The following is a 16,696-nucleotide window of genomic DNA, read 5'->3' as shown; positions in this document are numbered from 1 at the left end:
TTCAATGGCGGAAACGGTTAGGAATCAGAAAATGGATCGTAACAAACTCTCTAAGGAGAGAGAAACTGATACCATATCATGAAACTAAAACTATTGAATGAATAAAGTGATTTTCATTGATCATAATAGTTGGTTACACACTTATTTATGTGTATACGAGAGCATACAATAAGAAAGCTATACATGCTGTAGAGTATTGAAGCTAAACCCTAAGCTAACTAGGTAACTTGCTGCGCAAGTTATCTTCTTCTTCCTTATTATGTAATAGTGATAATGTAACCAAGTTCTTTCTTTCATTTATTTTTGCATTTCTTCTTCCCTGTGGAAGTTCACGATGGCGAGGTGACAACATTTTATCCTCCACTCACGGTCTTGAGGGCAACACACTTGAAATGCTACCTCGGTGGTAAGAGTGCAGTTTCTAATCACGGTACATATATTAAATTCTCCTAAAACAGTTGTAAAATGATCATCAGTAACGTTTTAACTCATTCATAAAAAAAAAACCTTGTTTCCTTTTCAAGGAACCTTTTCCTAAAATATCAGCACAATATGTTTTCCATAATCTTTACAAATTCGATGAAGTCAATTCTTCCATCTTGTTTTTCATCAAAATTCTTGATAATTTTCAACTTCTAAACTTTCCTTCAATCCCAAAATAAACATAACTCGTTGCAACTCCATTGCATCAATAAAACCATCTTTGTTCTCATCAAACTATTCAGGAAGCTCCTTTGAACCATATTTTTCTTCAAGTTCATCACTTTCTGAGCTACAAAAAATTCCCATTTTCACCATTACAGTTTATACTTCATCCCTCTTAATATCTATTTGAGTCGGTTTCTGATATTTGCACCTCTCCCATTACGTCCAAGGCACCAAAACGAAGATAGCAAAGAAGGAAAAACTGAAAACTGGAGAACAACTTATGTATTCTAATGAATAATGTAGAATATATGAAAAATTAAGTCTATATATTAAACCAAACAAAGTTGAACTTGAATATGAGTTGTTATCATGATACTGTGATATGTTTTCTCTTCTGCAATAAGATAAACAAGTTGGCGAAAAACAATGTTTGCAAGTATACTCAAAAATTAAAAAAATAGATGAATATGTAGAATTCTATCACCCTTGTGCAAAGGTTCAAATTTTGTTAGGATGTTATTTTAGTGTATGAAGATAGAAATTTTTTTATTTGTGAATTGTCAAGAAAAAGGTGGCACATTATATTAAAAGTACCATGGTTAATTTTTTTTTCTTGTTTTCTAACCTCCCAACATATATGGAGTGTCTGTTTAGTTGTGCTATGGTCAAGGTCATGTTGGCCTGCTTTATTCTTGTCTGTTTCTGCTTTGATTTTGTCTTAAACATATTTTTTATATGTCAAGGCTTTTTCCTATGAAAATTAATGGTCAGACGAATTTTTCAATAGTTTCCTAGAAGTTGTGCCTACAATTAAGTCTAAGTCATATTTCCACTTACAACTATAATATAATTTTTCAATAGTCTAAGCATGATGGGGTAGCAATGAACTAAGAAAGGGAATGTATGTAGAGCCTCGGCTTAGCTAGTCGAGAACTAGAAATAGCAAGAATCCCTAGAATGATAAGACGCGAAGTGTAATCTCTTCGCACATGAGTTAGAATGGCTTAGCAAATATGTAAGTTGTGGATTGATAGGTTAGACCCCTCCACTATGTTAAGTATGAATAAGTATAAGTTACCGCCAATCGGATCGATTAAGGTTCCGAGGTAAATAGGCGAATATGTATATGTTTAACTTATATGCACGACAAGACCATGATTTAATATGTGTAGGTGACATGTCTCTTGATATCCACATCAGGGGGATACAAGGGGTTCTCGTAATGAGAACGATTTAAGCCGCAAGGGACCCGCATGTCACTGAGTAACAAGACGTAGGTGCTCGTGTCTCTTGTTATCCACGCCAGTGGGATACGGGAGGTTCTCGACCTAAGGGGAACGGTTTAAGCCGCAAGGGACCCGCACGACACCGAGGGAGTCCGATGTACGTACATCGGTCATGTATGGGATTGATCTCGGGGTTACTCCACCCGGGACTATCTGTAAAAATGAATCAAGATAATAACTGTTTGTTCAACGCTAACCAATTAATGAACTTAGACACGATTATGTTTATTATGATTATGATTATGTTATGTTTATGCTCATGATCGAGCCCATGTATGATTATGTTTAAGAACAAGAACAAGAGCATGATATGCTATTATACGCGAGCTAGATATGTATAGGACAAGTAAAGAAAGATATGCCGTGACGACCTTAGGTTTCCCTAATCGTCCGGTTTAGAATCATGTCATGAATATGCTATGTTATTTATGTTTAGGCCATGTTACGTAAAGCGTATGCTTGGCAATGCGGTTTAGGTTCCCTCAACCGCCATGACATGTGTAGATGAGAAACCTATAACAAGTTAAGATATGATTATGACGGCTCTAGTATGCACTACCGTCTAAGCATGCATATCCCCACACACGTATAATCAACCGTCAGGTTGTAATGTAGACACGTGGTGACCGTAGGTTTCCCCTTGAGGTTGCCTATAGCCTAGGATTTAGGGGAACTCACTGAGACATTATGTCTCATCCCAATCCTTATTTGTTTCAGATAAGCAGGATGTTTATGCATGTTCAGAGCCGGATGGATATTACTTCAAGGGTTCGTTCGTAAAGCTGCAGGGCGTTATGGACATCAAGGATGTATTTTTATGTATGGATGAGTTGTGTTGTATTATTATTTATACGAACGTAACTTGATGTAATTATTATTCATTCTAAGTTTTAATTGTTGTGTATTTTAATGTATCCAGTACTAATATTAACGCACGTGCTAGACTTTCTAGATACGTCTGGTATGGGTGTTACAATTGGTATCAGAGCAGGTCGATTCAGACCGTGCCTTGGGTCATTAAATTACAACTAAGGTAGTGGGACCATTGGGTTTCGGGTAAAAGTTCTAATTGTTGTTGTTAGTTGAGCCTGATCAACTCAATTTAACATTCGACGATTAGAACGGATGCCTGAGAGCTGAATAGGACCCAGGAGGAACGAAGTATGTGATGAAGTAGCTTGATCGTGCCAAAAGGTGGCCGCTGAACTAATCAAGTAGAAGTGTGAATCCTCCAGGAATGTAAGGTATGTTAAGAAGGAATGTTCCAACAGCGTTGGGTAAGATGTTAATGATAATTCGTCTACCCGTAGGTGAAGAATTTGGAATATATAAGTATGGTATGAAGATGCGGTAAGAGTTGTTGTTGGAACGGAATTATTGCATGCAAAGGAAATATATTCTGGAATGTAAGTACAAGATTAAAAGTTAAGGAGAAGTCGACACATATTGATGGATTTAGTAAGCTCTCAGGAATTGAGATATGAGAACGGAAGATCAAGATTTATATGTTCAGCGAGAATAAGGTTCTAATAGTGAATGAAGTTGAGCACATGTATGTTGGATGAAGTTGAAGTCTTATGTGGAATTTTTATGTCAAGTGATATGATGAACAAGACAATGGTTTCTAATGTGCCGTGAATTGAATTGATTGGTGTTAATGCTTGTCGTGCAACAGTTATGAAATTATTTTTTTTATGATGACCAGAATGAATGATGTGCATCAGATTACTTGAGAAAATGAGATTTTTATGTGAAGTATGTTTTCTTGAAAACTAATTTTTAGAAAATACGCCAATAGCGAAAATTTCGCTAATAGCGAAATTACTCCAGAGGATTTCGCTAATAGCGAAACTGGGGCGAAATTTTTTTTTAGTTTTTCCAAAAACTGTCATTTCGTCTCTAGGGCCTTAGTAGCTATTGGGGGTTGTTTTTTTTCAATCTTTTAGGTAACCAACACTCTCTATAACATCAAGTATCGAATGCACATCACATCCTATGATTTCTAAGGAAGAAAATGCATGGACAACTATTAACGGAATCAATCCGGTTCAAGGTAACATTAGAAGTTAACGTGGCAAGAGCTGGCGAAGAACTTGGGTCAAGAGTTTTAAGGTTTGACTTATGGAACGGATTAAGTGGATGCAAAGGCATGAGATGGAAAGTAAAGTGGTAGAGAGTTATGCGAAGTCACAAGATTTTCAGGTTTTATAAAGTTATGAGTACCCCCGGATCTATGTTTTGCTTAATTGAATTGCTAAAGCCCGTTAAGATGTTGAATTCAAAAGTTTACAAGATTTTAGAAAGGTAGACGCATATGGGTGATTGGAGATGATGTTTATAAATTTTAAAAATGGAATTTTGTTGGTACCGGTTGTTATTACTCACGTAGAGTGGGCTAAACTTACCGGAAGTAAAGTTGGATGACGCAATTGTGTTGTCAACTTATTCCGTGATTTTAGAGCAACGACTGAGGCCAAACTTATTATGTTTTTTTTTTAAAGAGAAATCGTCAACGCCAATGACCCGTATGTTAAATTATAATGTTTTCTTAAAGAAAGGATTTAACGAGCAAGCATTCGTTTGATTACGCAAAACATAGTACGTGAGAATACAATGAAGTATAATCAAGAAAAGTTTATGTATGAATTTATGATGAGTCTCCTATGGGAAATTCGAGATTGCTCGGAGACAAGTTTAAAGTACGATAAGTATATGTCATAAGGTAAACTCAACTAGTGAGAAAGTAAGGTCTATCCTCAAGTAAAGTATTATGGTAATGTGACAAGTCTACCGTGAGATTCGACCTTATAAGGTAATGAAAGGTGTAAGATTTTGGCATTGGTTGCCACATGATAGGTCTTGATAAGAGTTCAAGAAGATGATGCTCATATGGGAAAAAGAATGTGAAGTTTCAGTCATCTTAATGGATTATAGTATTGGTTAAGGCCAACTGGTGGGAATCAGAGTGGCGCAATGAAAGTTAATTGGCTTAGTTGTTAACAGTAATCATGGAACATGGAATGAGATAGTAAGAGTCTTCGTTAGAAGCAGTATGGGATAAGCGAGAAGTTCTCGAAATGTAAGTAGAAAGGAGAATTATATAATCAGTCATGGAAAGGGTAGAGGTATGTGGATATGTCTCCATCTAAGTAAGATAGAAAAGGCTAGAGATGCAACGAATGAAGAATATGTACTATGATAAGGAAGATGTATGTAAGAGTTGAAAGGTTCCTTTTGTGACTCAGAGTAATGATTGAATTAGTAAGTGTGGAACCGGATATGATGTTTTGAAGATTCAAGTTTATTGTTCTTAGAACGAGGAAATGGGATAATGTTACGAGGGTCAAGGATCCTATATGAATTATGTTATGCAATTATGCGGGACTCCCAGATATGTATGTAAGTCAAGAAAGAATAAGAAAGAAGTTACTTTAAAGTTCAAGAGTTTCATTCTGGATGGAGATATAAATCATGAGTTATGCACGATTAAGTGCATACTCTCTTATGTCAAACTTGTTAAATGATCACGATACTTGCTAAGAAGATTCTGAACTATGATTTATAACTTTTAAAGTTAAAACGGGTAGTAAGGGACTTGGGAACGATGATTATTTTAAAAACATGGTTTCATAATGTTTTCTTTTAAGTTATACAATTATTCGTTCTAAGGACCCAAATACCAAAGTTTAGAAAATTTTCTTAATCAAGATGTAATAACAAGTATCGTTATTATCTAACAAGATGCGACACTTGAGAGTATGTAGGACACCATGTAAGGTAGGATTTGATGAAGTAAACAACAGTTTTTCGAAAAGTCTTATGAGATGCATAAGTATATGTTAAGAGTACTCCAAATGCAAGAGGTTTAAGTCGGAAGTTTTCAGAGCATGTAATTTACAAGATGGGTTGATGAATGTTATATGTATAGGCGTAACTAATTTCACCACTCTACGACAAGTTATATGAGTCATCCATGAATTTGGGTGCAATAAGAATGGTAATGGGAGCGAAAGATTTCTTAAGACTCTGAAAAGAGACAAGAGATTCGTAGAATCATCAAGATAAGTAATGTCGGAGTGAGGCAAATGTCTCAAGGTACAATAAGTAAACTGATGCATGAAAAGATGTTTTAAAGTTACAAGTAAGCACTGCAGGGCAAACCTGGTTTCTGGTAGGATTCCAGTTAAAACGCAAATCCTGAGTGTTCATGTTTATGACAAGATACCATTAGGAATGGTTATGTTAAGCGGGTAAGATCCGAGTTTGAGACAATAAGTTTATGTGTAGCAAGGTAAGTGCTGAATCATAATATGCTAAGAAAACTCTAAGTTTGAGTGATATTAAGACCAAGAAGGCTAAGTTCAGTAACATGTGGATTAAGAAACAAGATGAGGACATGATACGACGAAACTTTTGGATATGTATGAATGGAAAATGTTTGGCTCAGACCATAGATGGTAAGATTTTGTCGTGATGAATGGTAGTCGATCTCTAAATTTCGAGGACGAAATTTTTTTTAGGGGGGGTAGAATGTAACATCCCGCTCATCAGCTAAAGGAAAATTTTATTAGACAAATGTAGCAGAGGATTAAATTCAAGGAAAGTAAGTATGGAAAATATTTATTATGTAATATCAGCCTATTACGAGTTAAGTATCAGTGCTGGATTTAACACGCTTAAGTCAAGGGCATGTTGGTAATTTCACGCGAAAGAGATATTTAAGTGGGATTGGCCCAAAAATATCTCATTTCACATAATCTTTCTCTCTCTAGGGTTGAGAGAAAGAGTTCTATCCTTTCCCCCCCTCTTTGGATCGGCCCTTTCCCTCAATCTTCTACCATCAAAGCTTCCAATTTCATGGAATTGGAGATCAAGCAAGGGTCATGGCAACTTCTAGAGCAAGAAACAACAAAGGGAATGAGTAGAAGTTTGGAATCAAAGTTAGGGTTTGAACCTTGAGAAGCTTGAAGCTTGAAGCAAACACAAGAAACAAGCTAGGTGAGTTCCATAGATAGATTACCTACCTTTGGGTTTGATAATCTTGTGAAGAAAATCATGTTTTAAGTTAGTTTTGTTTTTATGAAACTTAAGTAACCCCAAAGTAATTCTTGTTAGATATATGTTAAAATTGCCATGATATATGTTTAAATAAGTCTATACAAGTTGTTGGATGTGTTTGGTGCATTACAGGGTCAAATTGGACGAGTTTTGGGTCGAAAATGGCGAAAACCCGTAACCGAAAACACCGAAAACGCAAAAGTTCGCAGCGCTGCGCCTGTACAAGGGCGCTAGGCGCCCACACACAGGGAGCCAGCGCCAGGCGCCCCACTCCTGGCGCCAGGCGCCCCAGACAGGACAACCTCCGCGTTGTTCTGCGTTCGGGTGCTTGGGGGCAGTCGTGTGGGGGTCCGTAGCGATCGTTTCGAAGTGTTCTTTCACTGTTTTCACTCATCTTTCCACTGGAACAAGTTTGGCTTTATCAAATCATAGAATTTATAAACGGCTTGAAACTTGGGTTTATGGCATTTTCGGTCCTTAGAAATTAATGAAAATTTGCACACATCGTCAATTGATCCTTGCATCATTAATCGTGGCAATCTTAGCATGTATCACAAGGATAGCTCAAGAGAGTTTAAGCATGATGGGGTAGCAATGAACTAAGAAAGGGAATGTATGTAGAGCCTCGGCTTAGCTAGTCGAGAACTAGAAATAGCAAGAATCCCTAGAATGATAAGACGCGAAGTGTAATCTCTTCGCACATGAGTTAGAATGGCTTAGCAAATATGTAAGTTGTGGATTGATAGGTTAGACCCCTCCACTATGTTAAGTATGAATAAGTATAAGTTACCGCCAATCGGATCGATTAAGGTTCCGAGGTAAATAGGCGAATATGTATATGTTTAACTTATATGCACGACAAGACCATGATTTAATATGTGTAGGTGACATGTCTCTTGATATCCACATCAGGGGGATACAAGGGGTTCTCGTAATGAGAACGATTTAAGCCGCAAGGGACCCGCATGTCACTGAGTAACAAGACATAGGTGCTCGTGTCTCTTGTTATCCACGCCAGTGGGATACGGGAGGTTCTCGACATAAGGGGAATGGTTTAAGCCGCAAGGGACCCGCACGACACCGAGGGAGTCCGATGTACGTACATCGGTCATGTATGGGATTGATCTCGGGGTTACTCCACCCGGGACTATCTGTAAAAATGAATCAAGATAATAACTGTTTGTTCAATGCTAACCAATTAATGAACTTAGACACGATTATGTTTATTATGATTATGTTATGTTTATGCTCATGATCGAGCCCATGTATGATTATGTTTAAGAACAAGAACAAGAGCATGATATGCTATTATACGCGAGCTAGATATGTATAGGACAAGTAAAGAAAGATATGCCGTGACGACCTTAGGTTTCCCTAATCGTCCGGTTTAGAATCATGTCATGAATATGCTATGTTATTTATGTTTAGGCCATGTTACGTAAAGCGTATGCTTGGCAATGCGGTTTAGGTTCCCTCAACCGCCATGACATGTGTAGATGAGAAACCTATAACAAGTTAAGATATGATTATGACGGCTCTAGTATGCACTACCGTCTAAGCATGCATGTCCCCACACACGTATAATCAACCGTCAGGTTGTAATGTAGACACGTGGTGACCGTAGGTTTCCCCTTGATGTTGCCTATAGCCTAGGATTTAGGGGAACTCACTGAGACATTATGTCTCATCCCAATCCTTATTTGTTTCAGATAAGCAGGATGTTTATGCATGTTCGGAGCCGGATGGATATTACTTCAAGGGTTCGTTCGTAAAGCTGTAGGGCGTTATGGACATCAAGGATGTATTTTTATGTATGGATGAGTTGTGTTGTATTATTATTTATACGAACGTAACTTGATGTAATTATTATTCATTCGAAGTTTTAATTGTTGTATATTTTAATGTATCCAGTACTAATATTAACGCACGCGCTAGACTTTCTAGATACGTCTGGTATGGGTGTTACCGTATAATTTAATATTTTTTTGGTATTTTCACATATATAATTTATTTATCAGAAGTCAGCCTAACGGCAAAAACTTGACTTTATAACTTGAAAGATTTAAATACTCAGAGACTATTATAAAATGATCATAGTGTTAATGTTATTAATAATAATTTCGTGTTCTGCAATTTTTTTTTTACAAAAAAAATATATATTTATATGTAGTTTTTATTAACGAGTTTAGTGGTAAAACATACACCACACACATTAATTATAGAGAAGTGACATTGTGATTTGAACTTGTGCCTTAATATATATACTCCCAGATGAAGCATTCGATTTATGGACCGTCGTTCATGGATCGACTAAGATTGAAGCGTTCGGTTCATCCAAATGAAACTTTTGAATGACGACAACGAGAATCATGTTCTTTGTATTTGGGTGGTATATTTCGAATGGACCCCTCAAGGTAGACCACAACCTTTGTGAGATATTTTAGTGTTATTCTGTAAATTTTGATTTGACCCAAGACATGCTAAGAAACCAGAGCGTGACTGGATGAATCTCGTGAAGAAATTAGTTTGGTTCATCCATGATCTTGTTTGTGTTTAATTATGATGTTGCAATTATTATTGTTGTATTATGTTGTTAAAGTAAATTATGATTTATTTCCATTTATTTCTAAATGATTTCAGATTCAATAAACCAAATATGTCAAAGCTAGAATCCAAACGGGAGGGTGAAGAAAAATATACTCGAAAAATAAAACTCAAAAAGAAACTCTTCTAATTCTTAAATCAATTTAAGATCAAGTTCAATTGTTGGTCCCATATAGCTTTTGGGCGCCGTCTACGGTGGGAGACCTTGATAGGTCTCCTACCGGTGAGAGACCTCATTTTTTTTGTTTTTTTTTTTTGCAAAATGAATGGAGCCATTGGATTAAATCCAATGGTTGAGTAAAAAAGGACAAAAATGATGTTTTTGTTATTTCATTCTTAAATTAGGGGTATTTTGGTAAAAGCGATAATAAATTTAAAATATTAAAATAATTTACCGGAATTTTTCGAAAAAAAATGAAATAATTTTTTAAAATTGAAATTTTCGTAAAAAAAATGAAATAATATATCCAGATTTTTCGAAAAAAATGAAATAATTTTTTAAAATTGAAATTTTCGTAAAAAAATGAAATAACATATCCAGATTTTTCGAAAAAAAATGAAATAATATATCCAGATTTTTCGAAAAAAATGAAATAATTTTTTAAAATTGAAATTTTCGTAAAAAAATGAAATAATATATCCAGATTTTTCGAAAAAAAATGAAATAATTTTTTAAAATTGAAATTTTCGTTAAAAAATGAAATAATATATCCAGATTTTTCGAAAAAAATGAAATAATATATTTTCAAAAAAAATCAGATTTTTTAATGATTTTCAAAATTATATATTCCATTTTTTTTCATTTTTCAAAAAATTATATAATTTTCCATTTTTTTCATTTTTTTCATTTTTTGCAAGGAAAAAAAAAAGGAGGTCTCTCACCAGTAGGAGACCTATCAAGGTCTCCCACCGTAGCCTTTGCCTAGCTTTTGGCCCAATCTTGCATACATCTAATAGTTCGGTAATCAACCATGCTCAAATTATCGAAGAAATTTTCCATTCAAAATCATATGAGATGACCATCTATTGAAATTTTTTCCCATATACTACGAATGTATTTGGTTTCCCATTTACAACACACAAAAACGTGTTTGCACACTTCTCGATGCATTTTTGCTGTGATTTTTAAAAGCTCTGAATATTAGTTTCTTTGTTAATATGGTTTTTTATCGTGATTTCTATCTAACTCTGTTTCGTAGACGTTGTACCATACAGATAAAACAATTTTTTAAGTTAAAGTCAACCCAAAGCTAACCACAAACACTTACAAATTATATGTCACATCACAAAATCCCATACCCCATATTGCACGTGAGACAATCTTGTCAACACTTTTGTAGACTTAAAATTTGGCAAATCATGCATAGATAGAGGCAATCTATCTTGCAAGTCAACTATTAATTTATGTAAATTTATAGTAGTATTCAGATAATTCGTTGAAGAAAGAGATGCATGCATGTGCCCTTAATAGTTAGAGAAATGATATTTTGACAACCACTTTTTGACAACTTTTAGACAACTTTCTCTCTCATACTCACATGATGTTGTTATCCTCTCTCTTCCTTTTTCTCTCTCCATTGTTTTTGACCAATAAGAAGTGAGAAAAACAAGGTTGTCAACAAAGTTGTCATCAAATGGATGTCAAAATATCATTACTCTAATAGTTAATATTGTATATGCACATTAAGGATTAAGGAAGCTGCATTCAGAACCTTCCTGGTTAGACACGACTATACATGGTCGATTTTAATAAAATCCAGATATATTTGATTGATGATCATTTTAATTCAAATTTAATTTTTCCTTCAAACATCAATTCAAATAAATGTGAAAAAAATTCTTCGATTAGAATAAATTAAGTTGTGTACACTGCTATAAATCAGTTGACCTAGTTATAGATCAATTTAATTACTTCCAACTCAATTTTAACTTAATTGAACCCTCAAATATTTTGTGTTGCCTTTAGTATAATAGTAACCCTTCCTTCAAAAAAAAAGTATAATAGTAATCCTGTACTGAAAACAGGGCTGTGTTTGGATGTACTACAAACAATGCATCTAAATATACAAAAATTAAAATTTAATTTTGTGAATTGAAGCCACAAATTTATGTCACATCAATACTTCAAATAAAGACATGTTTGGTATTTGGCACGTATCGAACACTAACACAAACAACTTGTGATTACGTCCGATCACTTTCATGTGTAATCATATTTGAATTATGTGTAGTAATTACATTATTTCGTATCTGATATCCGTGTCTATGCATACGCCGGTGATGTAAAGTATTGGATGTGCAAAAAGAACAAACAAAACATTTATTGTTATTGATTTATCATTACATTTTTGAAAGCATAAGACAAACTGAAATAAATAAACTAGCAGCAATAAATTAATATGATCCTAATTCTATGGATCTTGAGTCAACCTGAATGTGACTAGGCACCCAACTTATCCAATATCCCAAACACCTAAAATCTTAAAACTTTAGGCTAAGACATGTTGTCAAAGTATCATAGAAATATGATCATTAATTTGTTGTTACTCACTAGACTTCCTAATAAGTACCACACTTATTTTGAATTCTAAATTTATTTTATTGTTACATTAATTTAAGCCCTTGGTGGTGGAGAAGTTACAGTTGCTGTAGGAGGGGATAAAGTATAGCCACTCTTTGGATTGGTATTTGGCTCTGGCAGTGAATAATCCATAATTTCATACACTTCCCTCATTTTCCTATCATGCTCCTAAAGAAAAAAAAAACAGAAATGTTTTGTTAATTTTCAACATAAAATTCAAAACAAACTAAACTAGGAAAAAAAAATCTACCCATCAGATTATAAGCAAAGGAAAAAAATATGATAATTTGAAATTCGGTCGGGATGCAAGGAAAGTTTTCGGGCGCAAATATTCGAACAACTAGGAAATGAAAGTCTACAAAAAAAGAAAAAAAAGAAAAAAACTAGGAATTGGGTGAAAAGTTAAATAACTAATTAACTTACCATGAGTCCTTTAATAGAATCATCTCCATCTTTAATTGTCTCCATCATTGCCACTCTCCCAAATCCTTAAAATTAAGGAACACAATCAAACATCAAACCAAATTTTTTTTGTTAAACAAAATATTTTATTAATAAGATTACAAAATGTACTCAAATGGATCTAGGAAAAATTCATCTTAAATAGATCATAAACAACAAATAGGATTGATATAAAGATATAGAGTGTGCTGACTCATGGTTTTAAATTGCGGTCCGCAATCACAATCATGACAACAATATAAAGGATTTTGGAATTTATTTCTATAACAGCGGTTCAACCGCAATTTTAATTGTATCAATCACATTTTTTCACAATATAAAGGTTCGCAGCGTAATATAAAAGTTCGCAGCGTAATTATAACTGCACACACAATTGCAAATTAAAATCATGAAAGACATTATACTTACCATAACCAAAGGAGAGAAAAAGGATGGATGAAACAAGAAGAAGCACCAAAAAACGTGAGTGGCCCATTATTGAGAAGAGAGAAATTGTTGATCTATTGAAAGAACAAAACAAACAAAAAAAGAAGAGACTTTGATGGATATGAAGAAAGAGTGAAAAGATGGGTGGTATATATGTGTGAGAATGATAGAGTGAAGTGTGTCAGCTTGAGATTCTGAAACAAACCTTAATTTTAGGAAACCGACTTTGGCTTCTGCTAAGATCCAGCCAAACATAGGAAACTGGCAAACTCATATACTTTTGTTGGCATCATATGCTTTACCCACGTTTTCTTTTCTATAACTAGGTTACTCCTTCCAATTATTTAAGATTTTTTAATATTTAAAATAATTAAAGTCAATTCTATTGTATGCATTTTTTTTTTTGAGTTACATGACATTGATACGAATTTGGGTTCTTTTCTTTCAATCGATTTTTGTCCATACGTATGAACGAGAAATTGAATCCCTAACTACTTACTTAAAAACTTCATCTTACTTATTACTTAGTCCAATTCATTATTGGTAACGTTAAATATATTTAAGGATTAATAAAATGTATTTTGTACCAAAAAAAAATCATTAAATTATGTTTAAAATTTATCAGACTTATATGGATCTCACACACAACCAAGGTCAAGTATAGAGCAAGAGACTGGTCTTTCATTAATTCAAATTTTAATTGAGAGAAGCGTTCTTTTAGTGTCTCAATTTTATTTGTAAGTTACAATGTCTTGAATATGATTATGCCTAGAGGATAAAATCTATGTAAAAACATGTATTTTACATTTCCAATTTAATCAGAGATCATGAATTCAAATTCAGCATTAAGAATATACTTGTCCACTCATTGAGGCCAACACGGCCCACACAATTAGCCTATGCAAGCATACCTTACACAATAAAAAAATAGGGTTATATAAGTTGTTTGTTCCTATAAATATATATTTTTTTATTTTTGTCGTAAAAAAAGGGCATGGTTGTGTCCCTATAAAATTTCCTAGCAACCAAATTTATTATCAGCTACATTTTTTTAATTATCCTTAAATTTTTAAATGACATTTTGCATGCATTTTCGAACATTATAAAAAGTTTATTTACAAGAGAAATTAAAGTTTTTTAATGGAATGAATCATATATGGTTTTTTGTTTAAAGGCAAAAAATTCAAGATAAAATCAATGAAAATTTGTATATATACATCAATTTTTAATATTGTTTTTTACAGAGAAACTTTTTATAATGTTTCAAACAGTATATGCCTGATTGATAAAAAAAAAAATACATGTTAGCAACAGATCATTCAAAACTTTAAAAGTTTAAAGATAACTAACAAATTTGAATTTAGCAAGTCTGAAATTACACTGCAAATTTTTTATTATGACACAAATGTGCACTATATATTTTTATAAGGACAAAAAATAAAATTCACTATATTTATAAGACCAAACACTTATTTAACTTTAAAAAAAATGTATTTGACTCCGATGATATAATTGATTTTCCATTTCAAATCATACAAAAAGTTGTTATCTGTTCCTTGAACTTAAATTAGAAACATAATATAATATATGTAAGGATTGGAGTTCGACTTAGACACCACACTTATTCAAGAATGAATTTTTAACTGTTAAACTACCTGATATATATATATATATTGTTGGTCCCTTTTCTTTATACGCAGAAAAATTGTTGATCCCTAACGTATGTTTCTTTTGATTTGGACAATGTTTTTGATTGTTTTTGTTGACTACAATTTTAAGAAGCAAGTTTATATTAATATATACGGAAAACTCCAAAGCACAGGTTGTACTTTGAATCTTAAAAAAAAAAAAAAAGTTGTACTTTGAAAATGCCAATAATACTGTGACATCAGTTCTACAATTAATATGCACAACCACACCCAATCCTGCATGTATGTAACAAAGAATGATAATTAAACTAAAAATCATTTTTATAGACAAAGACTTTAAATTCTTTTCTAAATCAACTCTAAAGTCATATAACTAGCCTCACTTAAAAACATTCAAATATGTCAAAAAAATTACATTCTAAAAATTAATTTTCTCTCCTTCAAAGTTGGAACCAAAGCTATATGCATGTTTGATATCATATCACTTGATATCATACCAAATTAGAGACAGATTGAAAATAACATATGGGATAATGATTTGCAATTATATATGAAAAGAAGATAAGCGGACAACACTGCATGTCAGGTTTTTCTGAATGGCAAAACCAAACTCATAAACACAACAATTATAAACCTATGAGACATGACATTGTTGTGCATGACACTTTAAACTCAACGTAAAGAGTCAACGGCTTCTGCATTTTGTTGAAATTTGTGATTTTATCAAACCACCGTAATATGTCATACATGCACTACATCAGATAACTACAACACAATAGCCTAGCTCAATCGCCATATGCAACAGTTTTCTGAATTGCAGGTATACACTCTGTAGTGACTGTTCGTAGCTCCATTAATTGTTGCCGACATCAATATACAACAATTTCAACATGAACAGAAATCATTTGACTCTTGACTGTATATCACACAGTCACAACCAACTAGACCAAACACAATTGCATCATCTTCACGCAAGCAATTTTATTTGTTTCTTAGTAGTATTAACTGCAAACTATTGTCGGCAACGAGTTGGGTAGCATGCTTAACCAATGCAAAAAAAATTCTAAATTAGCATGGAGTTCTAAATTTAGGCTTAATTGCACTTTTGACCCTTTATCTTTCTAAAAGTTGCGATTTTGACCCCCTAACTAATTTAGATACAAAACAGCCCCCTAAGTTTTACAACTGTAGCAGTTTTGGCCCCCTAAGGTCAAAAAAAATTAAAAAAATGACACGTGGCACCTCACTTAGGGTGCCACGTCAGCGTTGACCGAGTCAAAATCGGTCTTGGGGGCCAAAACTGCCAAAGATTCAATACTTAGGGGGTTGTTTTGTATTTAAATTAGTTAGGGGGCCAAAATCGCAACTTTTAGAAAGATAGGGGGTCAAAAGTGCAATTAAGCCCTAAATTTATGCAGCATGTGATAATCTTTTCTAAATTAATTTTTGAATATTTTGTAATAATCGCAATTGTTTTTTCTCATTTTCATGTATTAAATACGTCTCTTGGAGTCATACATATCAATAATCAAAAACCAACTATATGTATGACATGACACTGCCAATACATTGTGAATTTTAATTTTTTTTTAATATTAATGAATCATTCAAATTTGTTTTTTTTTTCCATCATTCTCATTTATTAAGTATGAATCTTGAAGTCATGCTTATCAATCACACGAACACCACCAACCAACTAAATTCATAACACCACCAATATATTTTTAAAAGAATCAACTGTCTCTAATTCTTCTTGTAATAAATAACTCTTGGAGTCATGCAATCTATTTGATAATAGATATTATATATGCTACACAGAGAAAATAATTGTAGAGTTGAACCTCTATTACATTTATTTATTATGTATCTATTATTTATTAAATAACTTTTTGTTTTAATAATCAAATAAATTTTGTAACCTTCAATTATTTTTTGAAGAAATTAGAAATTCCAACATACTTTAAACTTATATAAGAAACATC

General features: G+C 33.3%; 1 protein-coding gene, 1 long non-coding RNA gene and 1 pseudogene across 2 annotated transcripts; 1 reads left to right on the top strand and 2 right to left on the bottom strand.

The window, feature by feature from the left end:
* Nucleotides 1-542: 542 nt before the first annotated feature.
* Nucleotides 543-1,323, bottom strand: LOC146904136 (putative calcium-binding protein CML46; annotated as a pseudogene).
* Nucleotides 1,324-4,219: 2,896 nt separating this feature from the next.
* LOC146904135 (uncharacterized) lies at nucleotides 4,220-8,937 on the top strand. The gene is made up of 2 exons (XR_015019445.1): nucleotides 4,220-6,932; nucleotides 8,702-8,937. It is a non-coding gene; the product is annotated as an uncharacterized LOC146904135 (long non-coding RNA).
* Nucleotides 8,938-11,893: 2,956 nt separating this feature from the next.
* On the bottom strand, nucleotides 11,894-13,358 carry LOC146904134 (uncharacterized). Its single transcript, XM_085727628.1, has 3 exons — nucleotides 13,048-13,358; nucleotides 12,601-12,665; nucleotides 11,894-12,345 (listed from the first exon to the last, which is right to left on the bottom strand). The coding sequence occupies exons 1-3, from the start codon at nucleotides 13,112-13,114 to the stop codon at nucleotides 12,211-12,213; spliced, it is 267 nt and encodes an 88-aa protein (XP_085583754.1). The 5' UTR covers nucleotides 13,115-13,358; the 3' UTR covers nucleotides 11,894-12,210.
* Between the last annotated feature and the right edge of the window lie 3,338 nt (nucleotides 13,359-16,696).

This window comes from Medicago sativa, chromosome 7 (genome assembly GCF_051527215.1).
Source record: "Medicago sativa cultivar Bolivia chromosome 7, Bolivia_mono, whole genome shotgun sequence".
In the NCBI taxonomy this organism is placed as follows: Eukaryota; Viridiplantae; Streptophyta; class Magnoliopsida; order Fabales; family Fabaceae; genus Medicago; species Medicago sativa.
Note: the sequence above shows the minus strand (reverse complement) of the source record. Positions and strands in the feature narration are given on the sequence as shown.